This window comes from Oncorhynchus masou, chromosome 15 (assembly GCF_036934945.1).
Source record: "Oncorhynchus masou masou isolate Uvic2021 chromosome 15, UVic_Omas_1.1, whole genome shotgun sequence".
Lineage (NCBI taxonomy): Eukaryota > Metazoa > Chordata > Actinopteri > Salmoniformes > Salmonidae > Oncorhynchus > Oncorhynchus masou.
In genome coordinates this window covers 28,227,617-28,244,543 of record NC_088226.1, presented here as the reverse complement: position 1 = coordinate 28,244,543, position 16,927 = coordinate 28,227,617, and the positions used below count along the sequence as shown (strand labels likewise).

The 16,927-nt window shown below is 43.2% G+C and overlaps 1 protein-coding gene across 4 annotated transcripts in view; it reads right to left on the bottom strand.

The window, feature by feature from the left end:
* The window catches only part of LOC135556083 (AP-2 complex subunit alpha-2-like), a 65,557-nt gene that overhangs the window by 38,329 nt on the left and 10,301 nt on the right, over positions 1-16,927 (bottom strand). For all 4 annotated transcript variants that reach the window (XM_064988993.1, XM_064988994.1, XM_064988995.1 and 1 more), the window contains 3 exons: positions 11,891-12,102; positions 898-1,091; positions 527-656 (listed from right to left, as the gene is read on the bottom strand). In XM_064988993.1, the coding sequence (XP_064845065.1) occupies positions 527-656; positions 898-1,091; positions 11,891-12,102 (536 nt within the window). The remainder of the gene's footprint in view (positions 1-526; positions 657-897; positions 1,092-11,890; positions 12,103-16,927) is intronic.

Genomic DNA, 16,927 nt, shown 5'->3' with positions numbered 1-16,927 from the left:
ACGGTTTTCAGGGGAAATGGAAAAGAGCCTGTAACCCAACTTCCGCTTTTGGACATTAACAAGGCGACATTCCATCTAACTCCTCCACAGTTTGAACAGTGCAGAAGAACCTCCCCTGACATTTATTTTTTTCTCATCAAGAGCAGTATCTGAGGCATCTATTTTCAGGCATTTATGCCTGCTACGTTAGGTTACTCTGGCTTCGTTTGGAAAAAATCTGAATTGGGCTGCCTGTGTAAGCACATTCTAGACTAGTGTGGATATTGTAACAGAGCTATTTAGCTAGCACACCTACGGCCTGGAAGATAAATGCACTAGCACACCTGATTCAACCTGATAAATCAGAGGTGTATTCCTTAGTGTAGCAAACCACTTACAATGGAAAACGTTTTGAAACGAACGCAAACGTTTCTAATTAGACAATTCAGTTTAGTCGCTCCCCGTCTTCATTGTTTGCTTCCTAGGTGAATACACCACAGGTGTGCTAGTGTTGGGCTGGAGCAGAAATGTATGGCCAGTCTCTCACCATGTGCTGGTCGTTGAGGAGGTGCACCACCCGGGAGGTCCACTCCCCCATCAGAACCAGGTCTGGGGAGGCCTTGTACAGACGCAGAAGACACAGGGCAGCAGACTGCTTCACACTATCCATGGTGTCCCTGGCAATCACGTCACAAATAACACAATGCTCACTATAAAGGGCTACCAGTCTCCAACATCTCTGGTCCTGGACAGATATTGTCTGTGCCGGAGATTTTGTTTAATCATGCTGTTATAGCAAATTAATACAAAGAAAATCATGTCCTCAGTCCCCCTCCCCCATTTGCTTCTCCGGTCTCCTCACCCTCCCTTCCACTACCCCCCTCTCCCTTTCCCCTTCTCCATCCCCTCCATTCTTACCCAGCCACCAGAATGCGTGGTATCTCTCCAGCGAAGGCCTCTGCCATCTCGCGGCTGCCCACGTTGGCGATGCAGTGCAGGGCCAGGCACATGAAGGTGGGGTTGCGGCTAGACAGGTCGTTCTTGATGGCGTTGTTGATGAGGCGGATCAACTCGCTGTTGCTGTTCACCAGCACCGAGATGAACAGGTAGCCCTGGGAGGGGAGCGAGAGGGGGAAGAGAGAGATCAGTCAATCATATTTTATTTGTATAGCCTTTTACAACAACATTTGACACAGTGGTTCACAGTAACCCGACAAGCAGCAGCACAGTGGCAAGAAAAATGTGTTAATTCCTAAAAGGAAGAAACCTTGAGAGGAACCAGTAGGGAGTGATGGCAGGACGCGTTGTGCAGGGTTCATTACCTCCCTGTTGTTCGTCTGTGTCACTTTCATGTGTCAACCGTGGCTGCCTGCCACTTCCTCTCACATCATATTCCTTCCATAACACACTCATTCCGGTATACAGTGTATTCGGAATTTATTCAGACCCCTTTACTCTTTCCACACTTTGTTATGTTACAGCCCTACTCTAAAATGGATAAAAAAGAAAAATAGAAATCCTCAGCAATCTACACACAATACCCATAATGAAAGTGAAAAACAGTTTGTTTCTTTTTACAAACGTAGTAAAAAAACAGAAATACCTTATTTACATAAGACCCATGAGACACGAAATAGAGCACAGGTGCATCCTGTATTAATTTATCATCTTGAGATGTTTCTACAACTTGATTGGAGTCCGCCTGTGGTAACTTCAATTGATTGGGCATGATTTGGAAAGGCACACACCTGTCCCACAGTTGACAGTGCATGTTAGAGGAAAAACTAAGCCATGACGTCAAAGGAAACCTGGCACCATCCCTACGGTGAAGCATGGTGGTGGCAGCATCATGCCGTGGGAATGTTTTTCAGTGGCAGGGACTGGGAGACTAGTCAGGATCGAAAGAATGATGAACGGAGCGAAGTACAGAGAGATCCTTGATGGAAATTCAGGACGCTCATGACCTCAGACTTGGGCGAAGGTTCGCCTTCCAACAGGACAACGACCCTAAGCCCCTAGCCAGGACAACGTAGGAGTGGCTTCAGGAAAAGTCTCAATGTCCTTGAGTGGCCCAGCCAGAGCCTGGACTTGAACCGGAAACATCTCTGGAGAGACCTGAAAATAGCTGTGCAGCAACGCTCCCCCTCCAGAGATTGACAGACAGAGATTGAGAGGATCTACAGAGGAGAATGGGAGGAACTATCCAAATACAGGTGGGCCAAACTCGATGCTGTAATCGCTGCCAAAGGTGCTTCAAAAAAGTACTGCGTAAAGGGTCTGAATACTTATGTAAATGTCATGTGTACTTACATTTTTCCAAAACCTGTCTTTCGATTTGACATTATGGGGTATTGTGTGTAGACAAAACATAACAAAATGTGGAAAGATAACACATTTGGGAACAAATTGATTGTAATAGAATAAAGTATTTTTACCTATCTATTCACCCATCTATCCATTCCCCATCCCTCTCTTCATTAGCCAGACATCCTCTCCTCAGACAGAAAACACTCTCAGCCATTACACAGCAGAATAAGCTGCAAATAAGCTGTTGAGCAGTAGCATAGAAAGACAGGCCCCAGAATGTTTGGAGTGTATTGTGACTGTAGGCTAATGTACTCTAATGCTAAATATGGTCCTGTGACTGAGTGAATTGCTATGCTGTTAGGGGGCCTAATGCTCTTCTCCTGTGTCTCTATGGCTATGTCCCAATTCTCCACTATTTTCCAGAAATGAGCACTTGCACACTCCTCGTCATTGATTTAAAAGCTTGGAATTGTTGTAAGAATTGGCTGGAGGGGAGTTTCCACCACTGTCAAATCCATGTGAGAATGTATGCAATTGCACACTTCAGGAGAAGGATAGCAAATTGGGACTTGTTTCTAATGCTGTCAAGGGGAGTGATCCCAAAGCCATAACGACTAGCTGAGTCATATTTAGAGAGAGAATCCAATGAATTGATCAATTTAATATTCAAAAGGCGCAAACATAGCAGAACTCTGTCAGCTCTATGAACTCTATGGCTCTGTCAGCTAGTAGCCTCCCACTGGCTGCCACTTAATGTACATTCTACTTTGATGAGGGTGAGAAAGATTGATAGCAATTCATTTGTAGCGATTGCTATCACAGGCATACAAAACGCTGTCATTTGAATGACAGCGTGTTAGGGGCCTACATACAGTGCCTTGCAAAAGTATTCACCCCCTTAATTTATTTTGATTTCATGTAATGGACATACAGAATATAGTCCAAATTGGTGAAGTGAAAAAAATTACTTGTTTCAAAAAATTATAAATAAAAAAATGAAGTGTTGTGTGCACACAGTGAGCACCATAATTCATTGGACAGTGAGCATTTTTTTTGTTATTTTGGTTCTGTATTCTAGCACTTTGAGTTTAAAAGGAAACAATGGCAATGAGGGTCAAGTGCAGACTGTCAGCTTTAATTTGAGGGTATTTTCATACATATCGGGTGAACCGTTTAGAAATGACAGCAACTTTTGTACATGGTCCCCCCATTTTAAGGTACAATAAGCATTTGTTGAATTGGCTTCACAGCTGTGTGTTGTTAGGCAGGTGTATTCATTTGTGTCGTCAGTGAATGCAGGAGAGCTGATGATGAATAGTATGGATTCTAGACTTTGCTATTGCCTTTGGAGGTTGTTGTTGGGGTGTGACAATATGAGGAAGACAGCCGTGTCGATGCAAATGAAGCTGGCCGTCATAAGGCTCAGAAATTAAAATAAATCAAATCAGGAACATTGCAAAAACCCTGGGCATGCCCAAGTCACCGGTGAACTCAATTATGTCAAAAGACCCGGTAGACCGAGGAAGACCACTGTAGTGGATGACCGGAGAATACGCTCTATGGTGAAGAACCCCCTCCCCCTGACAACAGCCCAACAGATCAAAAACACTATCCTGGATGCAGGTACAGATGTGTCAAAGTCTACCATACGTAGAAGACTACACCAGCAGGACTACAGAGGGTACACTACAAGATGCAAACCACTGATAAGCCTGAAGAACAGAAAAGCATTTCATCATTAAGTCCTTTAGGAAATAATGTCTGGAGGGTGAAAATCCAAAAACATTCTCTTTTGCTCAGAGTATTATTTATATCACCTCCCCTGTCTGATTTCTCTATGCCACAAAATGTAATGTTTTTGTCATTAAAATGTACTGCGACTGTTGTTTTTCCTGATTGAACTTTTATGTTCACTAATTCTGTTTGAGAGCACGGGAGGTTTTACCGACATAGCACAGCCCACATGGACATTTAATAATGTAAATAACATGGGTGGTAGAACACGTAATGATGTCATTTATTTGGAACCGTTTTCCTGTGTGTGTGTGGGTGGCAGAAATATTCACACTTCATCATATTGTTGCACTGTGCGCATCCTCTGCATTTATAGCTACCATTTGGTAGAGGGCGTAAAAGAGCCTGGCTGATTTTCTTTTGTGGCTGGCAGTTGGCATGCACCAATTTATTGCGTAAATTGCGACCTCTCCTATACACAATAAGTGGTGGATTTTTACATTCGGCTGGCAAAGCTGGGTGAAATATGCCAGTGTTTCTTGACCACACCTCCCACTTTTCACAAATTCAAATTATATGTAGTTGTGAACATTAGTGTTCTTTAGCGGGTCTTTTTTGTAACAGTTCATCTCGTGTTTTTCCCAATGCCAAATTAAAAGCTTCATCCACACATTGTGGCGAATAGCCTCTTCTTAGAAACCTAATGCGCATCTCCGCTGCATTTTCTAGATAATCCTCTGTGGAGTGGCATATACGGCGCAGTCTAAAAAAATTGGCTTCTTGGAAGTCCTCTTTTTAATGGCTCAGGATGGAAGCTGTCCCCCTGTCAGAGAGTATTTCTGACTGTTTCTTTTCTATACAGAGTTGTAAACAGGGTTCCATTTCATTTCTCAATCCACATATCGAGGTAATTCAATAGTGAATTTGAGATTGGGGTCAATGTCATTGAGTAGTGTCATAAAATCTGACAGCTCTTGTTCAGTAATTTCCCATACGCAAAAATTGTCGTCAATATATCGATACCACTTCAGGACTTTACTCAAAAATTGATTTTTGTTTTCATTATTAACAAAACGTTCTTCAAAAAGACCCACAAAGGTTTGCATAGTGTGGAGCCCATCGATGTTCCATTCGTTTGGAGCTAGTATTCATCATCAAACCTAAAATAGTTATACTTCAAACGCAAAACTAACTAAAAAGCAGCATTCCCCAATAGAGGATGACTTTCACTTCAGCAGTGATAAATTCATCAACTTCTTTGAGGAAAAGATCATGATCACTTGAAAGCAAATTACAGACTCCTCTTTAAATCTGTCTATTCCTCCAAAGCCTGCAGAGTCTGCACAATTCAGCGTCTGCACAATTCTGTCAGGACCTAGGATCAAGAGAGACACTCAAGTGTTGGAGTACTATATCTCGACACAATTCTGAAAAAAATCATGGCCTCTAAACCTTCAAGCTGCATACTGGACCCTACTGGACCCTAAACCTTCAAGCTGCATACTGGACCCAACTAAACTACTGAAAGAGCTGCTTCCTGTGCTTGGCCCTCCCATGTTGAACATAATAAAAGGCTCTCTGTCCACCGGATGTGTACCAAACTCACTAAAAGTGACAGTAATAAAGCCTCTTGAAATAGCAAAACCTTGACCCAGAAAATATAAAAAACTTTTGGCCTATATCGACTCACATTCCTCTCAAAGGTTCTTGAAAAAGCTGTTGCGCAGCAACTCACTGCCTTCCTGAAGACAAACAATGTATACGAAATGCTTCAGTCTGGTTTTAGACCCCATCATAGCACTGAGACTGCACTTGTGAAGGTGGTAAAGTACCTTTTAATGGCGTCAGACCGAGGCTCTGCATCTGTCCTCGTGCTCCTAGACCTTAGTGCTGCTTTTGAAACCATCGATCACCACATTCTTTTGGAGATATTGGAAACCAAATTGGTCGACACGGACAAGTTCTGGCCTGGTTTAGATCTTATCTGTCGGAAAGATATCAGTTTGTCTCTGTGGATGGTTTGTCCTCTGACAAATCAACTGTACATTTTGGTGTGCCTCAAGGTTCCGTTTTAGGACCACTATTGTTTTCACTATATATTTTACATTTTGGGGATGTCATTCGGAAACATAATGTTAATTTTCACTGCTATGCGGAGGACACACATTGTGAAGCCCCAAAATTGCCCTCGATAGAAGCCTGTGTTTCAGACATAAAGAAGCAGATGGCTGCAAATGTTCTACTTTTAAACTCAGACAAAACCAAGATGCTTGTTCTAGGTCCCAGGACCTAGAAGAAGACTCATCTCTTCAGTAGGTCCTACGATTGAGTGTAGTCTGGCCCAGGAGTGTGAAGGTGAATGGATAGGCACTGGAGCAACGAACCGCCCTTGCTGTCTCTGCCTGGCCAGTTCCCTTCTCTCCACTGGGATTCTCTTCCTCTAACCCTATTACAGGGGCTGAGTCACTGGCTTACTGGTGCTCTTCCATGCCGTCCCTAGGAGGGGTGCGTCACTTGAGTGGGTTGAGTCACAGTCATGGCCGAAAGTTTTGAGAATGACACAAATATTAATTTTCAAAGTTTGAAGCAGCAATGTCTTTAGATATTTTTGTTAGGTATTACTATGGAACTTGATGCAAACAGTCAATATTTGCAGTGTTGACCCTTTTTTTTCAAGACCTCTGCAATCCAACCTTGCATGCTGTCAATTAACTTCTGAGCCACATCCTGACTGATGGCAGCCCATTCTTGCATAATCAATGCTTGGAGCATGTCAGAATTTGTGGGTTTTTGTTTGTCCACCCACCTCTTGAGGATTGACCACAAATTCTCAATGGGATTCAAGTTTGGGGAGTTTCCTGGCCATGGACCCAAAATATTGATGTTTTGTTCCCTGAGCCACTTACATATAACTTTTGCCGTATGGCAAGTTGCTCCATCATGCTGGAAAAGGCATTGTTCGTCACCAAACTGTTCCTGGATGATTGGGAGAAGTTGCTCTCAGAGGATGTGTTGGTACCATTCTTTATTCATGGCTGTGTTCTTTGGCAAAATTTTGCGTGAGGCCACTCCCTTGGCTGAGAAGCAACCCCACACATGAATGGTCTCCGGATGCTTTATTGTTGACATGACACAGAACTGATGGTAGCACTCACCTTGTCTTCTCCGGACAAGCTTTTTTCCGGATTCCCCAAACAAATCGGAAAGGGGATTCATCAGACAAAATGACAATCCCTGTACCTTTTGCAGAATATCAGTCTGTCCCTGATGTTTTTCCTGGAGAGAAGTGGCTTCTTTGGTGCCCTTCTTGACACCAGGCCATCCACCAAAAGTCGTCGCCTCACTGATGCACTCACACCTGCCTGCTGCCATTTCTGAGTAAGGTCTGTACTGGAGATGCCCCGATCCCGCAGCTGAATCAACTTTTGGAGATGGTCCTGGCGCTTGCTGGACTTTCTTGGGCGCCCTGAAGCCTTCTTCACAACAATTGAACGGCTCTCCTTGAAGTTCTTGATGATGCGATAAATGGTTGATTTAGGTGCAATCTTACTGGCAGCGATATCCTTGCCTGTGAAGCCCTTTTTGTGCAATGCAATGATTGCACGTGTTTCATTGCAGGTAACCATGGTTTACAGAGGAAGAACAATGATTCCAAGCACCACCCTCCTTTTGAAGCTTTTAGTATGTTATTCAAACTCAATCAGCATGACAGAGTGATCTCCAGCCTTGTCAACACTTAAACCTGTGTTAACGAGAGAATCACTGACATGATGTCAGCTGGTCCTTTTGTGGCAGGGCTGAAATGCAGTGGAAATGTGTTTTTTGCAGTTCATTTGCATGGCGAAGAGGAACATTGCAATGAATTGCAATTCATCTGATCACTCTTCAAACGCAAACTGCCATCATACAAGTTGAGGCTGCAGACTGAAAATTAATATGTGTCATTCTCAAAACTTTTGGCCACGACTGTACATGTGGATATCAAAATGTTTTAATTTCAACCGTTTTCTGCAAGGGTGCCAACATTGTTGGCCACGACTGTATATAGACTATTTCAAATCATATTGAAATAGAGTTCTATTTTGCGACAAGGCCACTGTCTAATTTTAAGTCTCAACGTGTTTCATGATGTGACCAATCTGTGATTTAGTGCATCATTATTTGGTAAGCATAATTAAGTGCTTCATAGCCTACTTGCAGTCATACAGTTGAAGTCAGAAGTTTACATACATCTTAGCCAAAAACATTAAAACTCAGTTTCACAATTCCTGACATTTAATCCTAGTGAAGATTCCCTGTCTTAGGTCAGTTAGGAACCCCACTTTATTTTAAATTATTGAAATGTCAGAATGATAGTAGAGAGAATGATTTATTTCAGCTTTTATTTCTTTCATCACATTCCCAATGGGTCAGAAGTCTGCATACACTCAATTAGTATTTGGTAGCATTGCCTTTAAATTGTTTATCTTGGGTCGAACGTGTCGGGTAGCCTTCCACAAGCTTCCCACAATAAGTTGGGTGAATTTTGGCCCATTCCTCCTGACAGAGCTGGTGGAACTGAGTCAGGTTTGTAGGCCTCCATGCTCACACAGGCTTTTTCAGTTCTGCCCTCAAATGTTCTATAGGATTGAGGTCAGGGCTTTGTGATGGCCACTCCAACACCTTGATTTTGTTGTCCTTAAGCCATTTTGCCACAACTTTGGAAGTATGCTTGGGTTCATTGTCCATTCGGGAACACCCATTTGCAACCAAGCTTTAACTTCCTGACTGATGTCGATGTGAAAATATTGAAGCCATCTCAATTTTCCTCCCTCATGATGCCATCTATTTTGTGAAGTGCATCAGTCCCTCCTGCAGCAAAGCACCCCCACAACATGATGCTGCCACCCCCGTGCTTCAGGGTTGGGATGGTGTTCTTCGGCTTGCAAACATTTTCCCTCCAAACATAATGGTCATTAAGGCCAAACATTTATATTTTTGTTTCATCAGACCAGAGGACATTTCTCCAAAATGTACGATCTTTGTCTCCATGTGAAGTTGCAAACTGTAGTCTGGCTTTTTTATGGCAGTTTTGGAGCAGTGGCTTCTTCCTTGCTGAGCGGCCTTTCAGGTTAGGTTAGGACTCGTTTTACTGTGGATATTAGATACTTTTGCATCTGTTTCCTCCAACATCTTCACAAGGTCTTTTGCTGTTGTTCTGGGATTGATTTGCACTTTTAGCACCAAAGTACATTCATCTCTAGGAGACAGAACGCATCTCCTTCCTGAGCGGTATGACGGCTGCATGGTCCCATGGTGTTTATACTTGCATACTAATTGTTTGTACAGATGAACGTGGTACCTTGAACGTGGTACGTGCTCCCAAGGATGAACCAGACTTCTGAGGTCTTGGCAGAATTCTTTTGATTTCCCAATGATGTCAGGCAAAGAGGCACTGAGTTTGAAGGAAGGCCTTGAAATACATCCACACCTCCAATTGACTCAAATTATGTCAATTAGCAAAACAATAAAAGAAAATTAAGAGCGTAGCGCTGCTTTTCCTTCGATCCTATTAGTATCGACACATGGACTGACAACGCAGTTAGAGAACGTTCTCTATAAGTGCTTGTTTGGGAAACACTTAAAAAGTTGGCTTGTAAATAACGATTGCATTTGGTAGGATCATCGTAATGCTTAAGTTACATCGCAACTGGGAAATGAGGCCCACAGCCTTATGGGCCCTGGTCAAAAGTGTTGCACTACAAACGGAAATAGGGTACCGTTTGAGATAGGGATGTGACAAATTGGCAATTTTTCTTAACGTTTACATTTATTTTTTTCTGTTAATCTTTCAGAAAATTCATACAATCCCACATGAATTCACAATGCAGATGGTCTACATCGCGCTTCCCGTTGGAGAGAGAAAATGTTATAATTCATGCTGCTGGTGCTCTTGCTATTCACAAGAGCGGCACGTGTAGCTTGTTGTTGTTGTCATACAAATCATCAAACCGGTAGTAGGTAAGTTATAAGGAGATGTCAAGGCGACTCGATGGAAGACTGAATTAAAATGACAGAACTAAAAGTTAAAAGGCCAGGCTACAACACCAAGAGCCAACAGATAGGCTGCTATTTACTGTACGCGTCAAAAGGGGAGAAAGTGCACAGTTCAAGTTATCTAGTCTCAATTCGGTCTAAGCGGTCTAAGGCACTGCATTACAGTGCTAGAGGCGTCACTACAGACCCAGGTTCGATTCCAGGCTGTATCACAACCGGCCGTGATTGGGAGTCCCATAGGGTGGCGTACAATTGCCCCAGCGTCGTCCGCGTTAGGGTTTGGTCGGTCTAGGCCGTCATTGTAAATCAGAATTTATTCTTAACTGACTTGCCTAGTTAAATAAAGGTTAAATAAAAAATAAGATGATTGGTTTCGTTTAGCTCAGTTAGTAGAGCATGGCGTTTGCAACACCAGTATGGACCAGTACAAAAATGTATGCACTCACTACGGCAGCAGTTCCAAACAAGGGGATATGAAAAAAGGATCGCGGGAGAATTTCTAAAATTTGAAAAAAATAATGTTTTTATACATGCATAACAGTGCATTTGGAAGGTATTCAGACCACTTGACTCATTACACATTTTGTTACGTCACAGTCTTAGTCTAAAATTGATGAAATTGTCCCCCCCCCTAAATCTACACACAATACCCCCATAACGACAAAGCAAAAACAGGTTTCAGAAATGTTCTCAAATTTGTAAATGTAAAAACGAAAATATCACACAGTACCAGTCAAAAGTCTGATCACCGACTCATCCAAGGGTTTTTCTTTATTTTTACGATTTTCTACATTGTAGAATAATAGTGAAGACATCACAAATATGAAATAACATATATGGAATCATGTAGTAACCAAAAAGGTTTAAACAAATCATAACATATTTGAGATTCTCCAAAGTAGCAACCCTTTGCCTTGATGACAGCTTTGCACACTCTTGGCATTCTCTCAACCAGCTTCACCTGGAATGCTTCAGTGAACTAATCCATCAAATGCTGAAGAGGCATGATATAATAATTTCAATTCTATCCCCCTGAACCTGGGTTGTGTTAGAGTGAATAGATTATATGATTTCTTACTGTAAACAGAGGCTAGTCTTCACAGTATTTTTCTATGTGAACATTCCACAATGTTGTACCCTACTGAATGTGGCCTTGTAAAAATACTACGTACCGTATTGCATGCCATCCTTTTTCCTCAAGGAAACCACTAATCTGACATGGCAAGAGTGAATGTGTGGTTTCCACAACATTATCAAGGAAGGAAAGGAAGGAAGGAAGGAGGAAGCATTTTCAAAGTATTCAAACCAGACCAAAGGCTACCATTGTGAAAGAGTTTGTACTGAAACAGGCCCTGTCAGGTCAACCTTAGACCTAAATATTTTTATATACCCCAATAGTCATACAGACATATTTAAGACTACTTATAAAGTCTTTGCTCTGGCAATTGAATGTTCCGGAATATCTGAACACAAAAGCAGAGCTTGGTGTTGAAATGAATGACACTAAGTTCAATGATCTGTTGTATTGCAAATATAGACAGACAAGACTTGGACCCCAGAATTAGTTTAGTAAATGCATCAGTGTATGTTTTGTATCAACATTGAAAGAACAGTTTAAGAGATAAAGAAAAATAGTGGCAGGCAACCAGTACAAACTACTGACAAAAAACAGAGACTGGGATACCATGATACAGACATACATAGACAATGAGAAATGGAGTGCCACAAACTGAAAATACACAGACAACCAAACACAGACAGACATAGCTATAGCACACACACATTATTCATTCATACAAAGTTCGGTGCTCTCTCACATACACACTTCACTTACGATCTGTTTCTCTGTGTACTTGTTGGAGCTGAGCAGGTTGACAGCCTCCATGTGTCCAAAGTCGATGTCATGTCCCAGCAGGAAGATGAAGAGCAGCTTGCAGACATACTTCTTCTTACTGTAGCCGTCCAGTGCCTTATCCCCCTTGAACTTGGAGCGGATGTTGGCCAGCTCCTTATTGATCCGCTTGATCTCTGCCTCCTTGCTCTTACCTGGGGAAGAAGTGCAGCCCTTTTAGTTTGGATTAACGTTTTAATACTTTATTTCCATACCAACCAAAGATGTAAGGAATTATATTTAATGCAGCTCTTTAAAAAAAGTGACAAAAAGATACACATATACATACCAGGGATCAACATTCAGGTACATTTACTTACTATCAAATGAGAGACTAACTTATCACACAAGTCAGAGTAATACTAAATCTTGAATCACTTATTAATAAGGGAGCAGGTCAACACAACACACACATATAAAGTGAATCAATTGAGTGTGCTACGATAATGATGGCTGGTCAACGAAACACCCTCAGATGAGACAAAAAGTACAAAAGGTATTTTATAGCCAAGATACACCCCTTTCAAACTACAAGACGAACAACAGATGTACAGAATGGGTCACAAGGTTAAGATTTGTATGAAAGACACATATTTCACAGCAGACAGTATCTGCTGTAAAAACAGTTATCTTTGTGTAGAGATCAGGGTCTGGGTCATCTCTCCCTGGTACCATATAGAACAGAAACATTAACTTATGCTCTGGAATGCGGTCTCGTTAGGTTTTATCACCCAAATGACACCACATTTAGTCGACTGGTTGATTGCTTAGTCGATTGTTTTGTCGATAGGCTGTTGGTCGACCAAGATCTCTTTAGTTGAGCAGGTGCAAATTGTTAGATCTTTTTTTATTGGGCAAAAAAAAATACATCGGTATGATTTGTGCCTGTCTCTGTGGACTAATCCATTGCTGAGGCCACGGGGACGGCAGTCACTCGAAGACAGGTGATACTGAAATTGTATATGGTTATTAAGCAAAAATAATCGTGCAACACTAATCTAATATTATTTTAGAACAAATGCGCTTTCTCCCGCTGTTGGATACGGTTGCAGTTTGTGGTTCTGTAACATATTCTTCAGTATACCGTAGAATTGCTGCCTTTCCTTATGTTGCTAGGTGCATAATATCAAAGTTACCCAACATATTAGGATTGAAAACAATGCGATGGAGGCAGCAGTAGCAGAGATGAGGAAACAGACCTTGCCTTAGCTTAATTGTCTAAGAAAACTCAGGAGATAGCCTAATTTCAATTTGTTTCCTATTATTTATATACCTAACTGTTAAATCATCCATAAACAAGTGTATTCGGAATGTACAACCTCCCTTTTTCCACATTTTGTTACGTTACAGCCTTATTCTAAAATGGGATAAAACCTTTTTTCCTCATTAATCTACACACAATACCCCATAATGACAAAGTGAAAACAGTTTCTTAGAAAGGTTTGCAAATGTATTACAAAATAAAAACAGAAATACCTTTTATTAACATAAGTATTCAGACCCTTTGCTATGCTACTCTAAATTGAGCTCAGGTGCATCCTGTTTCCATTTATCATCCTTGAGATGTTTCTACAACTTGGAGTCCACCTGTGGTAAATTCAATTGATTGGACATGATTTGGAAAGGCACACACCCATCTATATAAAAAAAAAAAGTCCCACAGTTGACAGTGCATATCAGAGCAAAGGATTGTGTCAAGGCACAGATCTGGGGAAGGGTACCAAAACATTTCTGGATTATTGATGGACACAGTGACCTTCATCATTCTTAAATGGAAGAAGTTTGGAACCACCAAGACTCTTCCTAGAGCTGGCCGACCGACCAAACTGAGCAACCGGGGAAGAAGGACCTTGGTCCTTGACCAAGAACCCGATGGTGACTGACAGAGCTCCAGAGTTCCTCTGTGGAGATGGGAGAACCATCTAGAAGGACAACCATCGCTGCAGCACTCCCCCAAATCAGGCCTTTTGTGGTAGAGTGGCCAGACAGAAGCAACTCCTTAGTAAAAGGAACGACAGCCCACTTGGAGTTTACCAAAAGGCACCCAAAAGACTCTCAGACCATGAGAAACAAGATTCTCTGGTCTGAAGAAACCAAGATTGAACTCTTTGGCCTGAATGCCAAGCGTGACATCTGGTAGAAACCTGGCACCATCCCTACAGTGAAGAAGGGTGGTGGCAGCCTTATGCTGTGGGAATGTTGCTCAGTGGCAGAGACTAGGAGACCAGTCCGGATTGAGGAAAAGATGAACGGAGCAAAGTACAGAGATCCTTGATGGAAACCTGTCCAGAGCGCTCAGGACCTTAGACTCGAGCGAAGGTTCACCTTCCAACAGCACAACGACCCTAAAAACACAGCCAAGACAACACAGGAGTTGTCTCTGAATGTCCTTGAGTGGCCCAGCCAGAGCCCGGACTTGAACCTGATCGAAGATCTCTGGAGACACCTGAAAATAGCTGTGCAGTGACGCTCCACATCCAACCTGATAGATCTTGAGAGGAACTGCAGCAAAGAATGGGAGAAACTCCCCAAATACTGTCACACCCTGATCTGTGTCACCTGTCTTTGTGCTCATCTTCACCCTTATCCCCAGTGTATTTATACATGTTTTCTCTTTGTCTGTTGCCAGTTTGTTTTCCCATGCTCCTGTCTTTCTCTAGTTCCTGTTATCCCAGTTTTGACCATTCTGCCTGGCGTTCTATACCTTCCGGACTCTCCATTGGATTACTGACCTCTGCCTGCCCTTGACCTGTCGTTGTCTGCCCCCGTTTTGTAATTATCTTTGGTTACTTCCAAACTGTCTGCATCTGGGTCTTCTCCTGAGCCTTGACAGTACGAACTGGACATGACTGACCCAGCAGACTCGGACCAGCTTCGCAATGCCGTCTCCTCCCAAGGAGCCACCCTTGGAAGGCACAAGGAGTTGCTGCATGGTCTATGGAGGGGTTCCAGACCTTAGCCAAACGCCATGGCCGCACGTTGAACACATTGCTGGAGCAATTACGCAGTTGGTCTGTCAGGCAGCCTACCACGACGGTAACCTCTCAGCCCCTAAGTAACCCAGCTGTTAGCAGCACGGCCACCCCGGTTTCCCAAGAACCCCACTTACCTTCTCTAGAAGGCGTCGCTGGAGAGTCTGGAACCTGTCGGGCATTTCTCGCTCAGTGTTCTCTCATCATCGAGCTGCAGCCCTCGTCGGACCGCTCAAAGATAGCGTACCTCATCACTGATGTCCGGGAATGCTCTCGCCTGGGCTACAGCTGTGTGGGAACAACAGTCAGTATGCTTCAGTCTGGTGGAGCTCATGGCAGAAGTCACTCCATCTTCGGCAAGACTCACGCAGTGTGGGAGACTATGCAGTGGATTTCCGCACGTTGGCAGCTGAGAGTGCCTTGAACCCGGAATGGATGTTTGACACGTTCCTGCACAGATTATCGGAGGAAGTGAAGGACAAGCTAGCAGCCCGGGAACTACCAACGGATCTCGACTAGCTCATTGCCTTGACCACCTGAATTGATGGGCAGCTACAGGAATATAGGTAAGTGAGGAGGTCCAATTCCACCACGCCTCCGAGGCATCCTGGACGTCCTCGACGTCACCCTGACAGAGAGGACCCGAGTCTACCGGAGTTCCCCTGAGAGTCTCCAAAGTCTGACAATTAATCTTTTCCCGAGTCGACGCAACTAGGCAGCGCTTGGCTGTCCCCAGCCAAACGTCTACACCGGCTTCACATGAAGAGTTGCGTCTACTGGTAATTTCGTATCCTCCAGTCCACTGAAAGACCAGCCTCACCGGTAGGGGCGAGTACTCTGGTGGGCCATACGAAGAACTTTCCCTCTAAAAATCTATTTATAACATTTTTTAGGCGTTTTTCTGTATTTTGTTGTCATTCTGTCTCTCATTGTTTAAATAAACATACCATTAAAATTATAGAATGATCATTTTTTGCCAGTGGGCAAACATACAAAATCAGCAGGGGATCAAATACTTTTTTCCCTCAGTATATAAATATTAGGACGAGCAATGTCGGAGTGTCATTGACAAATACAGAAAAATACAGCATTTGATAAGAGTAAAACAGTATGTAAACAAACTGACCAGTGTTTCATTATTAAAGCGACCAGTGATTCCATCTCTATGTACATAGGGCAGCAGCCTTAAGCTGCAGGTTTGAGTAACCGGGTGGTAGCCAGCTAGCAATGGCTATTTAACAGTCTGATGGCCTTGAGATTGAAAAACAGATTCTGTCTCTCGGTCCCAGTTTCGATGCACCTGTACTGACCTCACCTTCTGCATAATAGCAGGGGTCAACAGGCCGTGGCTCGGGTGGTTGATGTCCTTGATGATCTTTTTGGCCTTCCTGTGAAATCTGGTGCTGTAGGTGTCCTGGAGGGCAGGCAGTGTGCCCTCGGTGATGCATTGGGCAGACTGCACCACCCTCTGGACAGCCCAGTGGTTGCGGACAGTGCAGTTAACATACCAGGCGGTGATGCAACCTGACAGGATACTCTCAATGGTGCTTCTGTAAAAGTTTGTGAGGGTCTTAGGGCTCCCGAGTGGCGTCAGTACAGTCTCTGGTTAGAATCTAGGCTGTATCACATCTGGCCGGGAAGTCCCATAGGGTGGCGCACAATTGGCCCAGGGTCAATTGGCCCAGGGTCAATTGGCCCAGGGGTTTGGCCAGGGAAAATGGTCATTGTAAGTAAGAATTTGTTCTTCACCGACTTGCCTAGTTAAATAAAAGGTCAAATATATATCTAAAATACATTTACCCAAAAAGCCACATTTCTTCAGCCTTCTGAGGTTAAAGAGGCACTGTTGCACCTTCTTCATCACACTGTCTGTGTGGGTTGACCATTTCAGTTAGTCAATGATGTGTAAGCCAAGGAACTTGAAGCTCTTCACCTTCTCCAGTAAGGCCCCGTCGATGTGGATGTGGGCTTCCTCTGCTGTCTCCTGAAGTACATGATCAGCGTTTTC